Consider the following 13,682-nt stretch of genomic DNA (forward strand, 5'->3'; position numbering starts at 1 on the left):
TATTCTGGCTGATGTATGGATGATATTTCTATAGGCAGACTGATCATTTCATTTAAACCAGCATTAGCTTCCTCGAGTGACAGAGAGCGAGTGGATACATGTTTTTTGTTAACATGAATGTTCAAGATGTTCAATAAACATGTTAAGTGTGTATATTTTCTTTTTTCTCAAGTCTGTTTGCTTATGCAAAATGAAAAGCAATTAATGTAGAATAAAAATGAATGATATTTAATCATGATTAATCAAAATGAATCCACTGTAACCCTGTGATGAATCTGATTAAACATTTGAATTGTTTGACAGCACTAATATATATTATATATTAGTCTATTCTTGCTTAATATTAGTGTATATAGTTTTTTTTAAAGTTGTATTTCACACAGAGAACCTGTGTTAAAAGACTGAAGAAAACTATTCAAATTATCTTTGAATTTAAGCATTTAACATTATTTGTGTTTATTCTGCATTTACTTCATTATATTGCATAAATGTCAGTTACAAGCTTAAATATAAAATGTAATGCAACCAGGCTATTGATCAAGTAATTGCGATTAATCGCGATTAATTACAGAATATTGTGTGATTAATTAGTTCATTTTTTTAATCTATTGACAGCACTAGTAATTATATATATCTAAAATATATGTATTCTTTTAGTTTTCTCAAACTATATTAATCAACCAAGACAGAGTTTTCTTTTTCTATAAACATTTTGTTAGGTCTAGGAGGGTCATTTGTGTGTCTGTTACTTCTGCGGTTTGCGTTTGATGAGCTGCAGCCACTAAATAAAACCTTGGGTAACACATGCTGCAAGAACTCAGTGCACACCTTTAAAAATATGTATGTGACTATATAATGGTTATATCTATTCTGCTTTGCAAACATCAACAGCCACAGTCATATTCACTCACATATTCAAGTTAGTCTTTTTTTTTTTTGTTTCTTTTTTAAGGTAGTTGCAGAAATAAAATAATTTTTGAGTCTCTCGCATTGTCAAAATGCAATGCAAATGTATTTTAAACAAAAATAGATTAAATGTAATAAAATAAAAGAACAACAGTAAAACTGTAGTAACCAAACTTATAAAAGTGTTTATGTGCTTGATGGTGATTTCTTGTTGATTGATTCATCAATCTATGAGTTCTTTTTTGGTCCGAGTTTCCCACAGTGAAGGAGTCCCACAAGCAGTATCAGCAGAGCTACCATCACAATAGTTAGGATGACCCGCAAAAGGAGGAGGAGGTGAAAGAATTGGTCCGAACAAAAACATGTCTCTCTGGGAAGCCCTGCAACGACACCACGTCATCATATGTCACACAAAACTCATTTGCATGTTTTTCTTTTTACTTCTTACCATTTTGTCTTCTTGGGACACATTAAACTTCTCTTACTGTAATCCCAGGGGTAGGGTTAATTTTATGTATAGGGTCATTTAAGAAAATAAAGCTTAAACTGTATGCCATGACAGACAACAAATGTGTAGACAATTTATCCAAATTTCTCTGATGTTTTAAAGCAACAGTATTACAAAATACAACTGAAGAGTTCAATATAAGTGCTGTAAATAGCTATTTATGGTTAAACAGACACAACAATCAAGCACAAAATCCTTATTTTGATATTTTGAATCATGTTTATGTGTTACCTCTAACAGACAGCCATTTTTCTGATGATTCTCCTACTCCAGATATTGTGCACTTGTAAAGTCCTTCATGACTCTTGTAGACTTGGTGGATGGTCATGTTTCCCACAGAGCTGGTCCCAATGAAGAGGCCATCTTTATAGAAGACAGCTGGAAGGTTTACAGACGTCTCGTTTAGGCAGCTCAGAACCACAGTTTCCCCCTCCATCACAGGATGAGCAGGGCTCTCCAGGGTCACCGTGATATCTGATTAAAGTAGAGTTTATGAATATTTCATAGTCACTGGGTCTTTTACTGGGTCTTATCAACACATTGTTTTTATTTTCTTGTGTATGATTTTTTTCTGTTCCTGTTAGTTCTGTACTATATTATTTGAGATCTTCAGTCTAGTCATCAATGACTTCTTCCTGTATGAGTTTTCTTCCTGTTCCCTCAGTCTTCTCTTTGTGTTTTTGGCTTCTGCTTCTGTTTCAAGTCTGTGTCTCCATTTTCCCCATTTGTGTGTGTGTGTGTGTGTGTGTATGCACTGGCCTATGGAAGACCTATGAAAAGGAGTTTTCACCAGGTGTGTGAGTTTCAGAGTCAGACACCTGGTAGCGATCAAACACCTGTCCTGATGATCTCATTTGGCAACTTCATAATGAAGCAGCAGTGGCTCAGGCTTTTCTGGATCGTTGCCCTGAAAGCAGTTTCTAAAGCACTACTGCTGCAGTTTTTTGGAATTATTGTGAAGTTATATTCACCAGTCTGTCCCTTTGTGCAAGATTTGGAGTTTATGAGACATCAAGTGGTGAGACTGACTCTGGATTCTGTGAGAAAACTGACATTGTCTTGATTTAAGCCCTGTGGAAACTGGACCTTCCAACTGCTCTGACTTTTTTGAACTCTTTTGCTATTCACTGTATATAAATGCATGTGAGTGAGAGTCTGGCCTCTATTTACGTCACACTGAAAATGACTGTTTAATTAACAACTGTGACACGGTACTATGAGACACAGCACAAACCAAAACGAAACACACTGAAAATCTTTAAAGAGGCAAGACAGATTATCAGTGTATCTATTATGTAATACAGCATTTTCCATAATTTTTTATGTGGATTAGGAATTTGATGCAGTCAGCATTTTTATAGATGGTAAAGGTTGTGCTTTCTTTTTTTAAATAGGTAAGATATGTATGTATGAAGTAGTGTAAAAAAGACAAAAAGAAGTGTAAAAATTGATTCAAATTCTCTCTAAATTCAGGGTAATCATCAGAACGTTGCAGAAATCTTCATTGGCAGTTTCATTTGCTGTAACTTTAAAATGTTTCTATTTGTGACTCACCTGGGATCTAATAGTTCCTTGCAAAAACAAAACAAACTCAAAACAAAACAATGAAGAGTTTGTTTTTGTTTTTATTTTTTTCCAAAATTGTTTTGCAGTGAAATTACTGCATGTGAACCATGAAATGATAAGGCTTAACAGGAGGGTTTAGAGCAGCGGTCCCCAACCTTTTTTGCGCCACGGACCGGTTTATGCCCGACAATATTTTCATGGACCGGCCTTTAAGGTGTCGCGGATAAATACAACAAAATAAAACTAGTACCTGTACCGAAAAAAAGAAGATTTATTCATAACACACGTGAAAAGACCCAGGAAAAACCGAGTTAACGATAAAAACGATAACAAAATAACGCTGAAAACCGATAAAAACCCTGGAAACCATACATTTCACACCTGAGCCTTAACTCTCGCGGCCCGGTACCAAACGACTCACGGACCGGTACCGGTCTCAGGCCTGGGGGTTGGGGACCACTGGTTTAATGTATAAACGACAGAAGATGAACATTAATAATAAGTATTACCTTCTTGGTTTTGTTCTTCCAGAGTCTTATTTATCACAATCAACCAGCTTTCTGGTGATTCTCCAGCTTCCAAGATGGTACACTTGTAGAGCCCTTCATCAGATTTGGAAACATTGTGGATGGTCATTTTCCCAGAATAGCTGGTCCCAATTTTTAAGTCATTTTTATAGAAATCAGCTATTTGGTTTAGAGAAGCTCCCTTCTTTCTACAGTACAGGTTGATAGTTTTCCCCTCCATTACAGGTACAGCAGGACTCTCCAGGATCACAGAACCAACTGAAAAAAGAAAAAAAAGAGAAATTGAAGCAGAGATAGTTATCATGAGTGACAAAAAGACTATCTACAAGTTCTAAAATAGGAGCTATAACAAAATACAAACTTATTAATTGTACAATGAAAAAAAAACAGTGTTTAATAAATTGTTGTAGATGTTATTCATAGGTTCACAGCATTTACAAGCAGAATATTTGTGTATTTTAAGAGTCTGTCTAATTTAATCTGCTTTACAAACCCTACAAGAAGCCTTCTTGCACTGGCATCACACTTACAATATTTATCACAGACAAGAAAGCAAATATGTATTGCTGGGGCATCGTCAATAACCAAATGTGATTATTGACGCTGCTTACTTTACTAATAACATTCAAACAATATATATAAATGCAATAAATGAAGTTCACTAAACGTGCAATTTGACTTAACATTGGGATAATTTATTCAAAATAAGTAAATTTTTAGCACTGCCTCAAATTGGAAGATTGAATATTTAAAGGAAATGTCTTGGAATTCTGCAACACTTAATGAATGTAATACTATTGTACGGGAATGAACTGATCAGACCAGCAATTTATGGTTCCGGTTAAATTTTGATAGAATCTTTCTGAATTTTTCTGCATTTAGTAATAAAGTTGTAAAACTTGGCAAAGGGGAGCTGTATTCAATAATCAATAAAGCTATCCTACAAGATGTAACAATTGGAGATGTGTACTTGGAATTTTTTAATATGCCCTTCACTTTATCATCACTTGCTGGCCACAATTGAGTTGGTTATTTGATGATTTACTTCTGATTTCATTATTCTTCCATCACCATTCTTGAATATATTGTGGGTCTTTTTAAATTAAATTCTTTAGATGCTGTAAACTTACTAGTGACAGTGATGCTGAGAGCATTGCTCTTCCATCCTTCTTCATCTTCACACCAGTATTTTCCAGTGTCAGTTTCAAAGGCATTATTTATGGTGCAGTTCACTGTTGGCGTCACTGTGTAATTTGTACATGTTGGAATGAAATCTTCAATATTTCTTACCCCTCTCCATTTAGCCTGGTGATTTAAACCATCACAGCTAAAACAGATGGACTCATACTCAAAGAACTGCAGTCTGGTTGGGAAGACAGTAAGAATATCTGGATCTGAAAAAAGAAAAAAAAGAGCATATGAAATTAAGGTTTTTATTTAATTATCCACAATTCTTATATAGTTATACATTTTTTTTATTTTTTTATGTCATTATTTTTTTGATCACTCGATACACTTACTGATATCAAATGTCTAATTAGCAGTTTCACTTGAACAACAGTCATTCTTGGACTACCCGTTTCAGATGAACGGCCCAAGTTTAAGAACTTAGTGACACTTTTTTATGGGTACACAAAACATTGAACACCTCATAATGAATACATGTTACATATATACATACCCATACACATATATTTTGTGTTAAAACACTTTGAACAGTGAATCCCATTTTTTATTGAGAAACTTTAATGATTAAATGATTTGGAATTTAAAAAAAAATACATGTCCATGAACTAAATTTCTTTTATTTGAAAATTGTAATTAATTTTTAACCATGTGATAATGAAAGATATTCAGCTAGGATAGGGGTTTTGACTGTGGCTTTAGAGCAGTAAGAAATAATTAGCCTTGCAAAGCAGTTCAGCAAAATTCAAATATGCATCTGGTTTTGTAAAACTTAACTTCTCACCAGTTTTTGAAGCGTAACTGTGAGAACAGTGTGCAGTCAAAAGCAAGAACATGTTCGGGACTGGAGGAAAAAGAGAGTAGTACATCAGTCATGCTGTTGATGCTTGGATCCAAAGATATGTGTTAACATAGTAATATCATTGTACTGTCATGTATATTATGGCCCAAAGAAACACTTTTTAAGCCCATTTTATGAAATTTAAATAATTCCAGGCACAAAGAAAGTTATTGCCCATGTTGTAAACATTTAATCTCTAACAATTCTTCTTTGATACATTTTTTATGTATAATATATGACAACTATATATTAAGAATAAAAAATAATAATAATTAATTGATGAATTATTGGTGAATAAATATAGGTACACTCAGTACTCACGCAGACAGGTGAAAAATGTTTTCATCTCCATGCTGTCTAGCCTGACTGACCGAGCATCACAGGTCTACAGAAAGACATAACTTATTTCATACTTCCTGTACAGACTATTTTGGCACATATGTAGGTTTGAGTCAATAACAGTCTTGTTATTTCCGGCGCCATCTTGTGTGGCAGCCTGTCATGGCAGCTCTGCTTATTTGTGAGCTTTTTCTTATTTCCTACTTTTATTCTCGTAACCTTTTAACTTAAGTGGAAGCATTTTCATTCTGTTATCATGCACTACGGTTTTGTGCTACTTCTGGTAATTTCTCTATCTTTTTTTCAATTTTTTTCACCCGTGTTTGGAAATCCAGAACGTGGCTCCTTTTTTTTTTTTTTTTAAGGTTCAACTATACACTCTTAGGGGGGGTAAAAAGTTAAAAACCCACACTAGCAAAGAAACTAGAACAAAGGATCTTTTATTTATTTGTCATTGACAGCAATCAAAACTGAGAAAATTGTGCCCACCTGGCTCCAATTGCCACATTTACAATTACTTAAATTTTTTTTATTGTTTTCTTTTTAAATGTTGTGTTTTATAATGTGTTTTATTTTATATTAGAAGATCGAAAGCAAACTCTCTTGGTTGGGAAAAGAAAACACAATGGCGTCATTAATCTTCTAACTTCTCTGCTTCAACCTCAGACATTCCATGTGAGGGTGAAGAGGTGACCCTTATGGATAAGATGGTGAAGGTTTGCTGTGTTTTGGTGATCATGTGCCCCAGTGTGGTAGTGAAACCAGGGAAAAATGCTCTTGTTAAATAAGTCTTGTGCTGTATATGTAGTGATAGGTTTTCAAAAGAGCCAGTAAATTACAGAATGCTAGTAGTGGGTGATATTATATAAATGCTGTCATGATTTTATGTGAGCATTTTGTCATTTGTAAACTATACATGACATTGATTCTACATTGATGTGATGTTCTACAAAGTGGTTTTAATTTAAAAAAAAAAGGAAAAACATTTGTTTGTTTCTTTATTCAACATTTGAACAGTGTTACTTAGTTAGTGCATTTTCAGTAAATGCAAATTATTTACTTGGCAATGCACTTCAGGCATGAATCTAGACCCCCTAAATAAAACATGGGTTACTCAGAACACAGAGAAATATTTTCCCATCAGTTGATCCAACTCCTCCACAGTAGCAGGTGGAATTTCTTTTTTTGACGACAGCTTCTTTTACCTGTCACAATGAATGGTCTGTTTATGTTTTGATCGAGAGCCTTTTTTTTTGGGTAGCTAAACCAAGATACAACCTCTGGCTGTATCTTGGTCACATTACCCAGCAAAACCCAGTATGCAGGTTCATCTGTAACAGTCCTTGTGCCACAGATCACCACTGTTACTTCTACTTTAAACAGAAGAGCAGTGACATGGCTGCAGGTCTCCGCGACTCCGGCCGTGACAGGTGCAGTGGTCGGCTTCAACCTTCCCTGTGATGCTCACAATGACCAATGGCTGCAATGCTGGTTCATTGAGTCTTTGAGAGTGCAGGACCTGAAACACACAGACAAAGTTAATTTAAAGACAAGAACTTTAATGAAGCAAGGCCGACATGTGTTTTATCTACTTTCAAATCCATTTATCATAAATGTAACAAAGTAAGCACATACATGCAATTTTTTTCTTTTTATGTATCCATCTATAGTTTATCATCTATAGTATCACTGGTTATATTCTAAATCTGCCTGTTTTTTTGTTTTGTTTTGTTTTGTTTTTTGTTTTTTAAACCTGCCAGCAAAAAATGAAGCTAAAGTATGTAATGCAAGGATGTATTCACTGTCAAGATGAAGAAAGCATAAAGTTTGACTTTAAGTGACAATTAGGGACCCCTAATATGATGAGGAGATTCTGCAGGTCATTAATCAATGTATAAAACCAAAAAATAATGTATTTTTAGTGACACAGGACACAAACAAGGAAGCAAGATGTATAATTAGGATTATTTATAATAAATATGAATTAATTTGTTCAATTTCTTTAACCATAGAGAATAACTAAATCCTTCAGAACAATGTCACATCAATGCACTGAACTCACTATGTTATCCATCTAACAGAGCCTCCGCATGTTCTCACTGTAATTTCCCCTCATGAATGAATTTATTAATTAATCTGAATGTTCAGGGTACTCAGTACTCAAGCTTACTTACCTTTGTTTGAATGACGATGTATTCACAACGTAGAGGCTTAAAAATAACCAAATCTTGTATCCTATCCATGGTGAATTGGATGTGCGCCTCCAGAGATTTATAATTACGAAATTGGTTCACCGTGTATGCCCTGACTCCACAGACAAAGTACGAGAATAGATCATGGCAAGTCAATAGCGGTTGGTCTTCAGGATTCTTCTCCACGGCCGTATTTCATATGGGTCCACATTTCCAATGCACACTATTTTTTGCCTTTATTGTCTCTTTACATCCAGACGCAATTTGTCTCTATACCGTCCTTTTTCTTTTGAGATCCTTTTATGTATGGTTCGTAGCAATCTTCCTTCCAACACAGTGTGTTTGTTTTGACTCGTGGCCTGCCAATATGGTGCCATGCTCGCACAATGCACATTGAGGCTTTTGTGTTAAGTCAAGTCCAAAGCCCTATATCCTTTGAACAGAGCCACGGAGGGCTGTGACTGCAGTAACTGCTGCCCTTATCATGCCAGATATTGAAGAAAATAAATGTTCAGAGATATATCTCAGAACAACAAATATGGAGCTGAACACTTCTTCAAAGGAAGTTTCCACCTGATGTTTTGCATGGATAAACCACACCTCTACTAGCCCTTGCAACCTATCCAGTGTGTACAGTATATAAAAGCATTTGGACAATGATGCCATTTTTGTAGTTTTCGCCTCTGTACACCACCACAGTGGATTTTAAATCAAACATTGGATGTGTTATTGAATTGCAGACTTTCAGCTGTAGTTGAATATTGTAGTAATACTTTTGAATACCAAAATTACAGCCGTTTTTATACATTGTATCCCACTCTCAGAGGCACAAAAACGAACATAAATTTTAAGGGGGATGCCGTGGTTTACACTTAGCACTCCCTGATTTGTACTCCTCAAGGTCCTTCTGCATGGCAACGGTCATAAACCTCCAATCAGGGATCTTGTCCTGTGTGAGAAAACCACTCTCTTACAGTTGTTACCAGGGATCTTTATTTTCATGTTAAAGTAAGCTTTGACTGACACAATGAAGTCTCTATTTCTTGTTGACTAGAGCATCCTGTTATTATACACCCAAGGCTAAGCAGCCTGTCCTGTCTGAAATTGTGTTCTGTGAGCGTTTAGCAATTTACCTTCAACACTCAACTCTTTCTATCTCTCTTAGTTAACACTTCATAATGCTTGTATCCTTTTATTGAGGAGTATATTAACTATTATGATTATACACTGCGATCAATATTGAAAAGAAACTTTATTAAAAACTTATTTCTAACAGTTGCTGTTCCCTTCTAATTATCCAGAGAAGAAAGGCTTTTAAACATATATTACATACATGTCAGAAATGAATTATGAAATAAACAAACAACTGTTCTAAACCTTTTTTTTTTTTTTTTACCTTTTTTTGGCTACTAAAAGTCTTAAACCACTTTGAATCCGGATGACCTTGACCTCAAGGCCAAGTTTAGAGGTCAACTTTTCTAAGAATCTTGAGAATGAAGAGGCAAATTCATATCATAGGTGCATGTACTAAAAATCTCCCATGAGTTCCAGTCCTGGTGAAATGGAAATACCATAGGTGCATCCACTAGGATGCTGAGGGGCAGTACTGCTCCTACCAGTATTTCTTAAAGTTACAGCTGTTCATTTTTTTTCTAATATTTTTTCTTGTATTTTTATATTTTATTATGAATTTATTAAGTTTTGCTTGTTTACTTGAGAAACAGAAAATATAACTTCAGTTAGTCAAAAAAAATCTACTTTTTGATTTTTATTGTGGATGTAACTATGTTCAGTATAGGAGATTAAGACCATTAACATGACCAAACAGACACACTTAGCCTACATGGTCCAAGTAGCTTCTTTTTTTCTAAAAGGAGCAATAGAATTGCTTCACATAAATGGTGAAAAGACAAAATTATCATTATGCCATAAATAATTGTTCTGTGTTTTCACAGATTTTTTTTTTTTAAAATAGGTCCTCATTATCATTTAATTACATCTCTTTTCACAAGAGAAAGAAGGGGTTTAATATGTAAACAGAATTTGTATCTGGAAATGAAATTTAATTAATTTTAATTTTCTTTTGTTGAAATCATGAAACAAAGCAAAGACTGCAACATTAAATCATGACAAATGAGAAATCCTGACAAATTTGTTAAGTGATTCCACATTTATTTACATTACATCAAACGAAGTCTTGTGGCTACATGAAAAATTAATTATTACATCGTTTTTTTGAATTTCATTTGTTTGCATTACAACACAACTGTCAAGGCAGGCAGGACGGACTCAGGCGCACACTGAGAGATACAGTTAAACAGTGCTTTATTAATCCACACCATATATACATATATATACGCTGGGGGAGAAAGGGTTGCAGGGGTCCACAGGGTCAGGGAAATACAAAATGTCCACACACGCTCCGCTCCCTAACTCCTCACAGGTTATCCCTCGCACACAAAACTCTATGCCTCCGCAGGGACCATGACAATAACACAACCAAGCTAAAAAAATATGTTGTAAAGCATTTTTTGGAATTTTACTCACAATTAACTCAACTCGTCTTATTCCAAATATACACAGACTGAAAATGCAACCCGAGATGAATATTTAAGAAATGTGACCCAATCTTAGCAAACGAAACAGCACAGTAAACGGGTTGCACAGTCTCCTTGATTGAGCTGACACTCCTTTCACTGATCTGTAAAGAGGGAGAAAAGAGGATTAGTATTTTTAATAACCAGAGCTAAACCAGAACTAACTCATGTTTTGTTGCACAAGATTCATGTGTTCAACAACTATGTTTCCTACCACTAGGTGGTGACAAAGACATGATTCATGTGACAAATTACTTCCAAATATGCTTTTGACCCATCTGTTCTTTGTTTTTTGTTTTATTTCACTTTGGAGTTTCAGCAGTTGACAGTATAATCCATCAAATATGCCATTCAGATATTTAAAAGTACATGTTCTCTTTGCATTTAATATATTCTTTTTAAATATTTATTTGTTCATAAAATCAGTTTATTATTTGAATATTAACAGCATAGTGTGTTACTAGCAGAGGCCAAGAAAATACTGTTGAACTGAAAGAAATGCACTTAAGCTGTTAAATTTAGTAGTACTCGATGTACTTGAGGCAATTAGTTGCCTTATTTTTTTATTTTTTTTGGCGTTTCGTGTGACATGTTGTTCAGTTTTTCAAATTTGATGTTTGACTATTGTTTATTTAAAAAGGGTTACAACATTGAGTTTTGCTATACTAAAAAAGTGACTCTGTTGTACTCATTCCTTTTACGTTGTGTCAACTTTAAATGGGGGATATGAATGAAAACTTTAAGTACAATTTACTGAATATTTTTAAATTTAATTATGAAACATTTCTGTTTTTTAGTCAGACAGTACATTGTCAAATGTAATTAAAATACTGAAGTGCTGACAGCCTTCAACATTTATCTCCATCTATCCATCGATCTTCTTCCACTTAAGCAGCCTAAGCAGAGAAGCCCAGACCTCCTTCTCCCAAGCCATCTCCTTCATCTTATCCGGGGGAACACCAAGGCATTCCCAGGCCAGCCGAGAGATATAATCTCTCCAGCGTGTCCTGGGTTTGCCCTGGGGCCTCCACCTGGTGGGATATGCCCGGAACACCTCACCCACGAGGCATCCTTATCAGATGTCCGAACCACCTCAACTGGCTCCTTTCGATGTGAAGGAGCAGCGGCTCTACTCTGAGCCCCTGTCGGATGGCTGAACTACTCACCCTATCTCTGAGAGAGAGTCTAGCCACCCTTGAGAGGAAGCTCATTTCTGCCATTTGTATCCGTGATCTCATTCTTTCGGTCAAAACCCACAGGTGAGGGTAGAGATGTAGATTGACTGGTAAACTGAGAGCTTCGCTTTAACACTCAGCTCTGTTTACACCACAACAGACCGGTACAGCGTCTGCATCACTGCAGCCGCTGCACCAATCCGTCTTTCAATCTCCTGCTCCTGCCTCTCGTCACTTGTGAACAAGCCCCCGAGATACTTAAACTCCTCCACTTGGGGCAAGAACTCATCCCTAACCCAGAGTGGGCAATCCACCCTTTTCCGGCTGAGGACCATGGCCTCAGATTTGGAGGTGCTGATTCTCATTCCCACCGCTTCACACTCACCTGCAAACCGTTCCATAGCAAGCTGTAGCTGTAGGCTGGCACACAATGAAGCCAACAGAACCACATCATTTTCATCAATTTAGAAAACAAATAAGGAAATTGTTTGCCTTAATCAGTTCTGCTGACTTCTTTGGGTTTACAATCATGAAATGGACTAAAAAAGAAACAACAACCAAAATATCAAAAGAATCCCATACTTCACCACTTAATTGCAGAATATTGGCATTCCTGAGGAGTGAAAGCTGGATCTGACAGAGTAGCTTGCACCATGAAGCTGCATTCTCCTGAATCCACGGAATCTATGGAAATAACCAAGATTACAAACCTTTGTATATATAATATTTAAAAAACTGAAATTATGTTATGAAACAAAGGATAAAACTGATATTGGATTCCTATTATTTAGAACATGCATACATTTTTATATACACTTTTAACATTTGAACCATCTCTGTGAAGGTTCTCAGTCATCCAGGTCATCGTAGCATAAGCTTGGAAAGAAATCTTATCTGGACTTCTTCAAGTTTGTTGAAGATGTTTCACCTGTCATCCGAGAAGGTTCTTCAGTTCTGAGAGCAATTAGTGCAGAGTCCCAGATGTTTAAGCCCTATTGATAGTGTCCCTAAGAGGGTCATGGTAAATGGTAATGGTAAATGGCCTGCATTTGTATAGCGCTTTTCTAGTACATAGGACCCCAAAGCGCTTTACACTACATTCAGTCATTCACCCATTCACACACACATTCACACACTGGCAATGGCAAGCTACGTTGTAGCCACAGCTGCCCTGGGGCGCACTGACAGAGGCGAGGCTGCCGGACACTGGCGCCACCAGGCCCTCTGACCACCACCAGTAGGCAAACATGGGGTTAGTATCTTGCCCAAGGATATTTGGCATGCAGCCAGGATGCAGCCTGGGATTGAACCACCGACCTTCTGATTAGTGGCTGACCTGCTCTGCCACCTGAGCTACAGCCACCCAGTGGCCCATGACCCCCCCCCCCCCTAGTGATGCTCTGCCTAATCACATGAGCCAAGGTGTGGAAACGGGTGTCAGAAATGTCTTCAAGTAACTTAAAAAAACACCTTTCTTTCCAAGCCCCTTAGTTTTTTTCCCCTTCCCTGACGGGAACAGCCTTACTTCAGTCACTGGTAGTTGACAATGGAAACATTTTTATTTCTAATGGGAAAGGACTTAAACCTCTACAATATTTTCTTTGTGCTAAGCATTGATATGATGCTTAACGCTTGAGATGCCAAGTTTTTTATTATCGATGCTAAGTATTAGAGTAAGTTATTTTTTTCAATCATCCAGATTCTATTTTTAAAACGCATATTCATATGTAAAGTTTTGGCTTAATCAGGAAAACTGTTGTGGAGCTTATGCAGCATTAGTGTAGGATGTGTTTTAAATAGCTCCATAAAGTGGATACCAAGGTGCGAACCTCCTGCACTGAGGCAG

The 13,682-nt window shown here is 36.2% G+C and overlaps 1 protein-coding gene across 1 annotated transcript; it reads right to left on the minus strand.

Annotated features, from left to right (window-relative positions):
- Positions 1-1,124: 1,124 nt before the first annotated feature.
- LOC146713544 (Fc receptor-like A) lies at positions 1,125-4,853 on the minus strand. The gene is made up of 4 exons (XM_085448581.1): positions 4,798-4,853; positions 3,490-3,765; positions 1,646-1,888; positions 1,125-1,286 (listed from the first exon to the last, which is right to left on the minus strand). The coding sequence occupies exons 1-4, from the start codon at positions 4,805-4,807 to the stop codon at positions 1,135-1,137; spliced, it is 681 nt and encodes a 226-aa protein (XP_085304707.1). The 5' UTR covers positions 4,808-4,853; the 3' UTR covers positions 1,125-1,134.
- Positions 4,854-13,682: the final 8,829 nt, after the last annotated feature.

The sequence above is a fragment of the Copadichromis virginalis genome, linkage group LG3 (assembly GCF_057382275.1).
Source record: "Copadichromis virginalis isolate Kocher_CV1m ecotype Utaka linkage group LG3, C_Virginalis_male_GT1.1, whole genome shotgun sequence".
NCBI lineage: Eukaryota > Metazoa > Chordata > Actinopteri > Cichliformes > Cichlidae > Copadichromis > Copadichromis virginalis.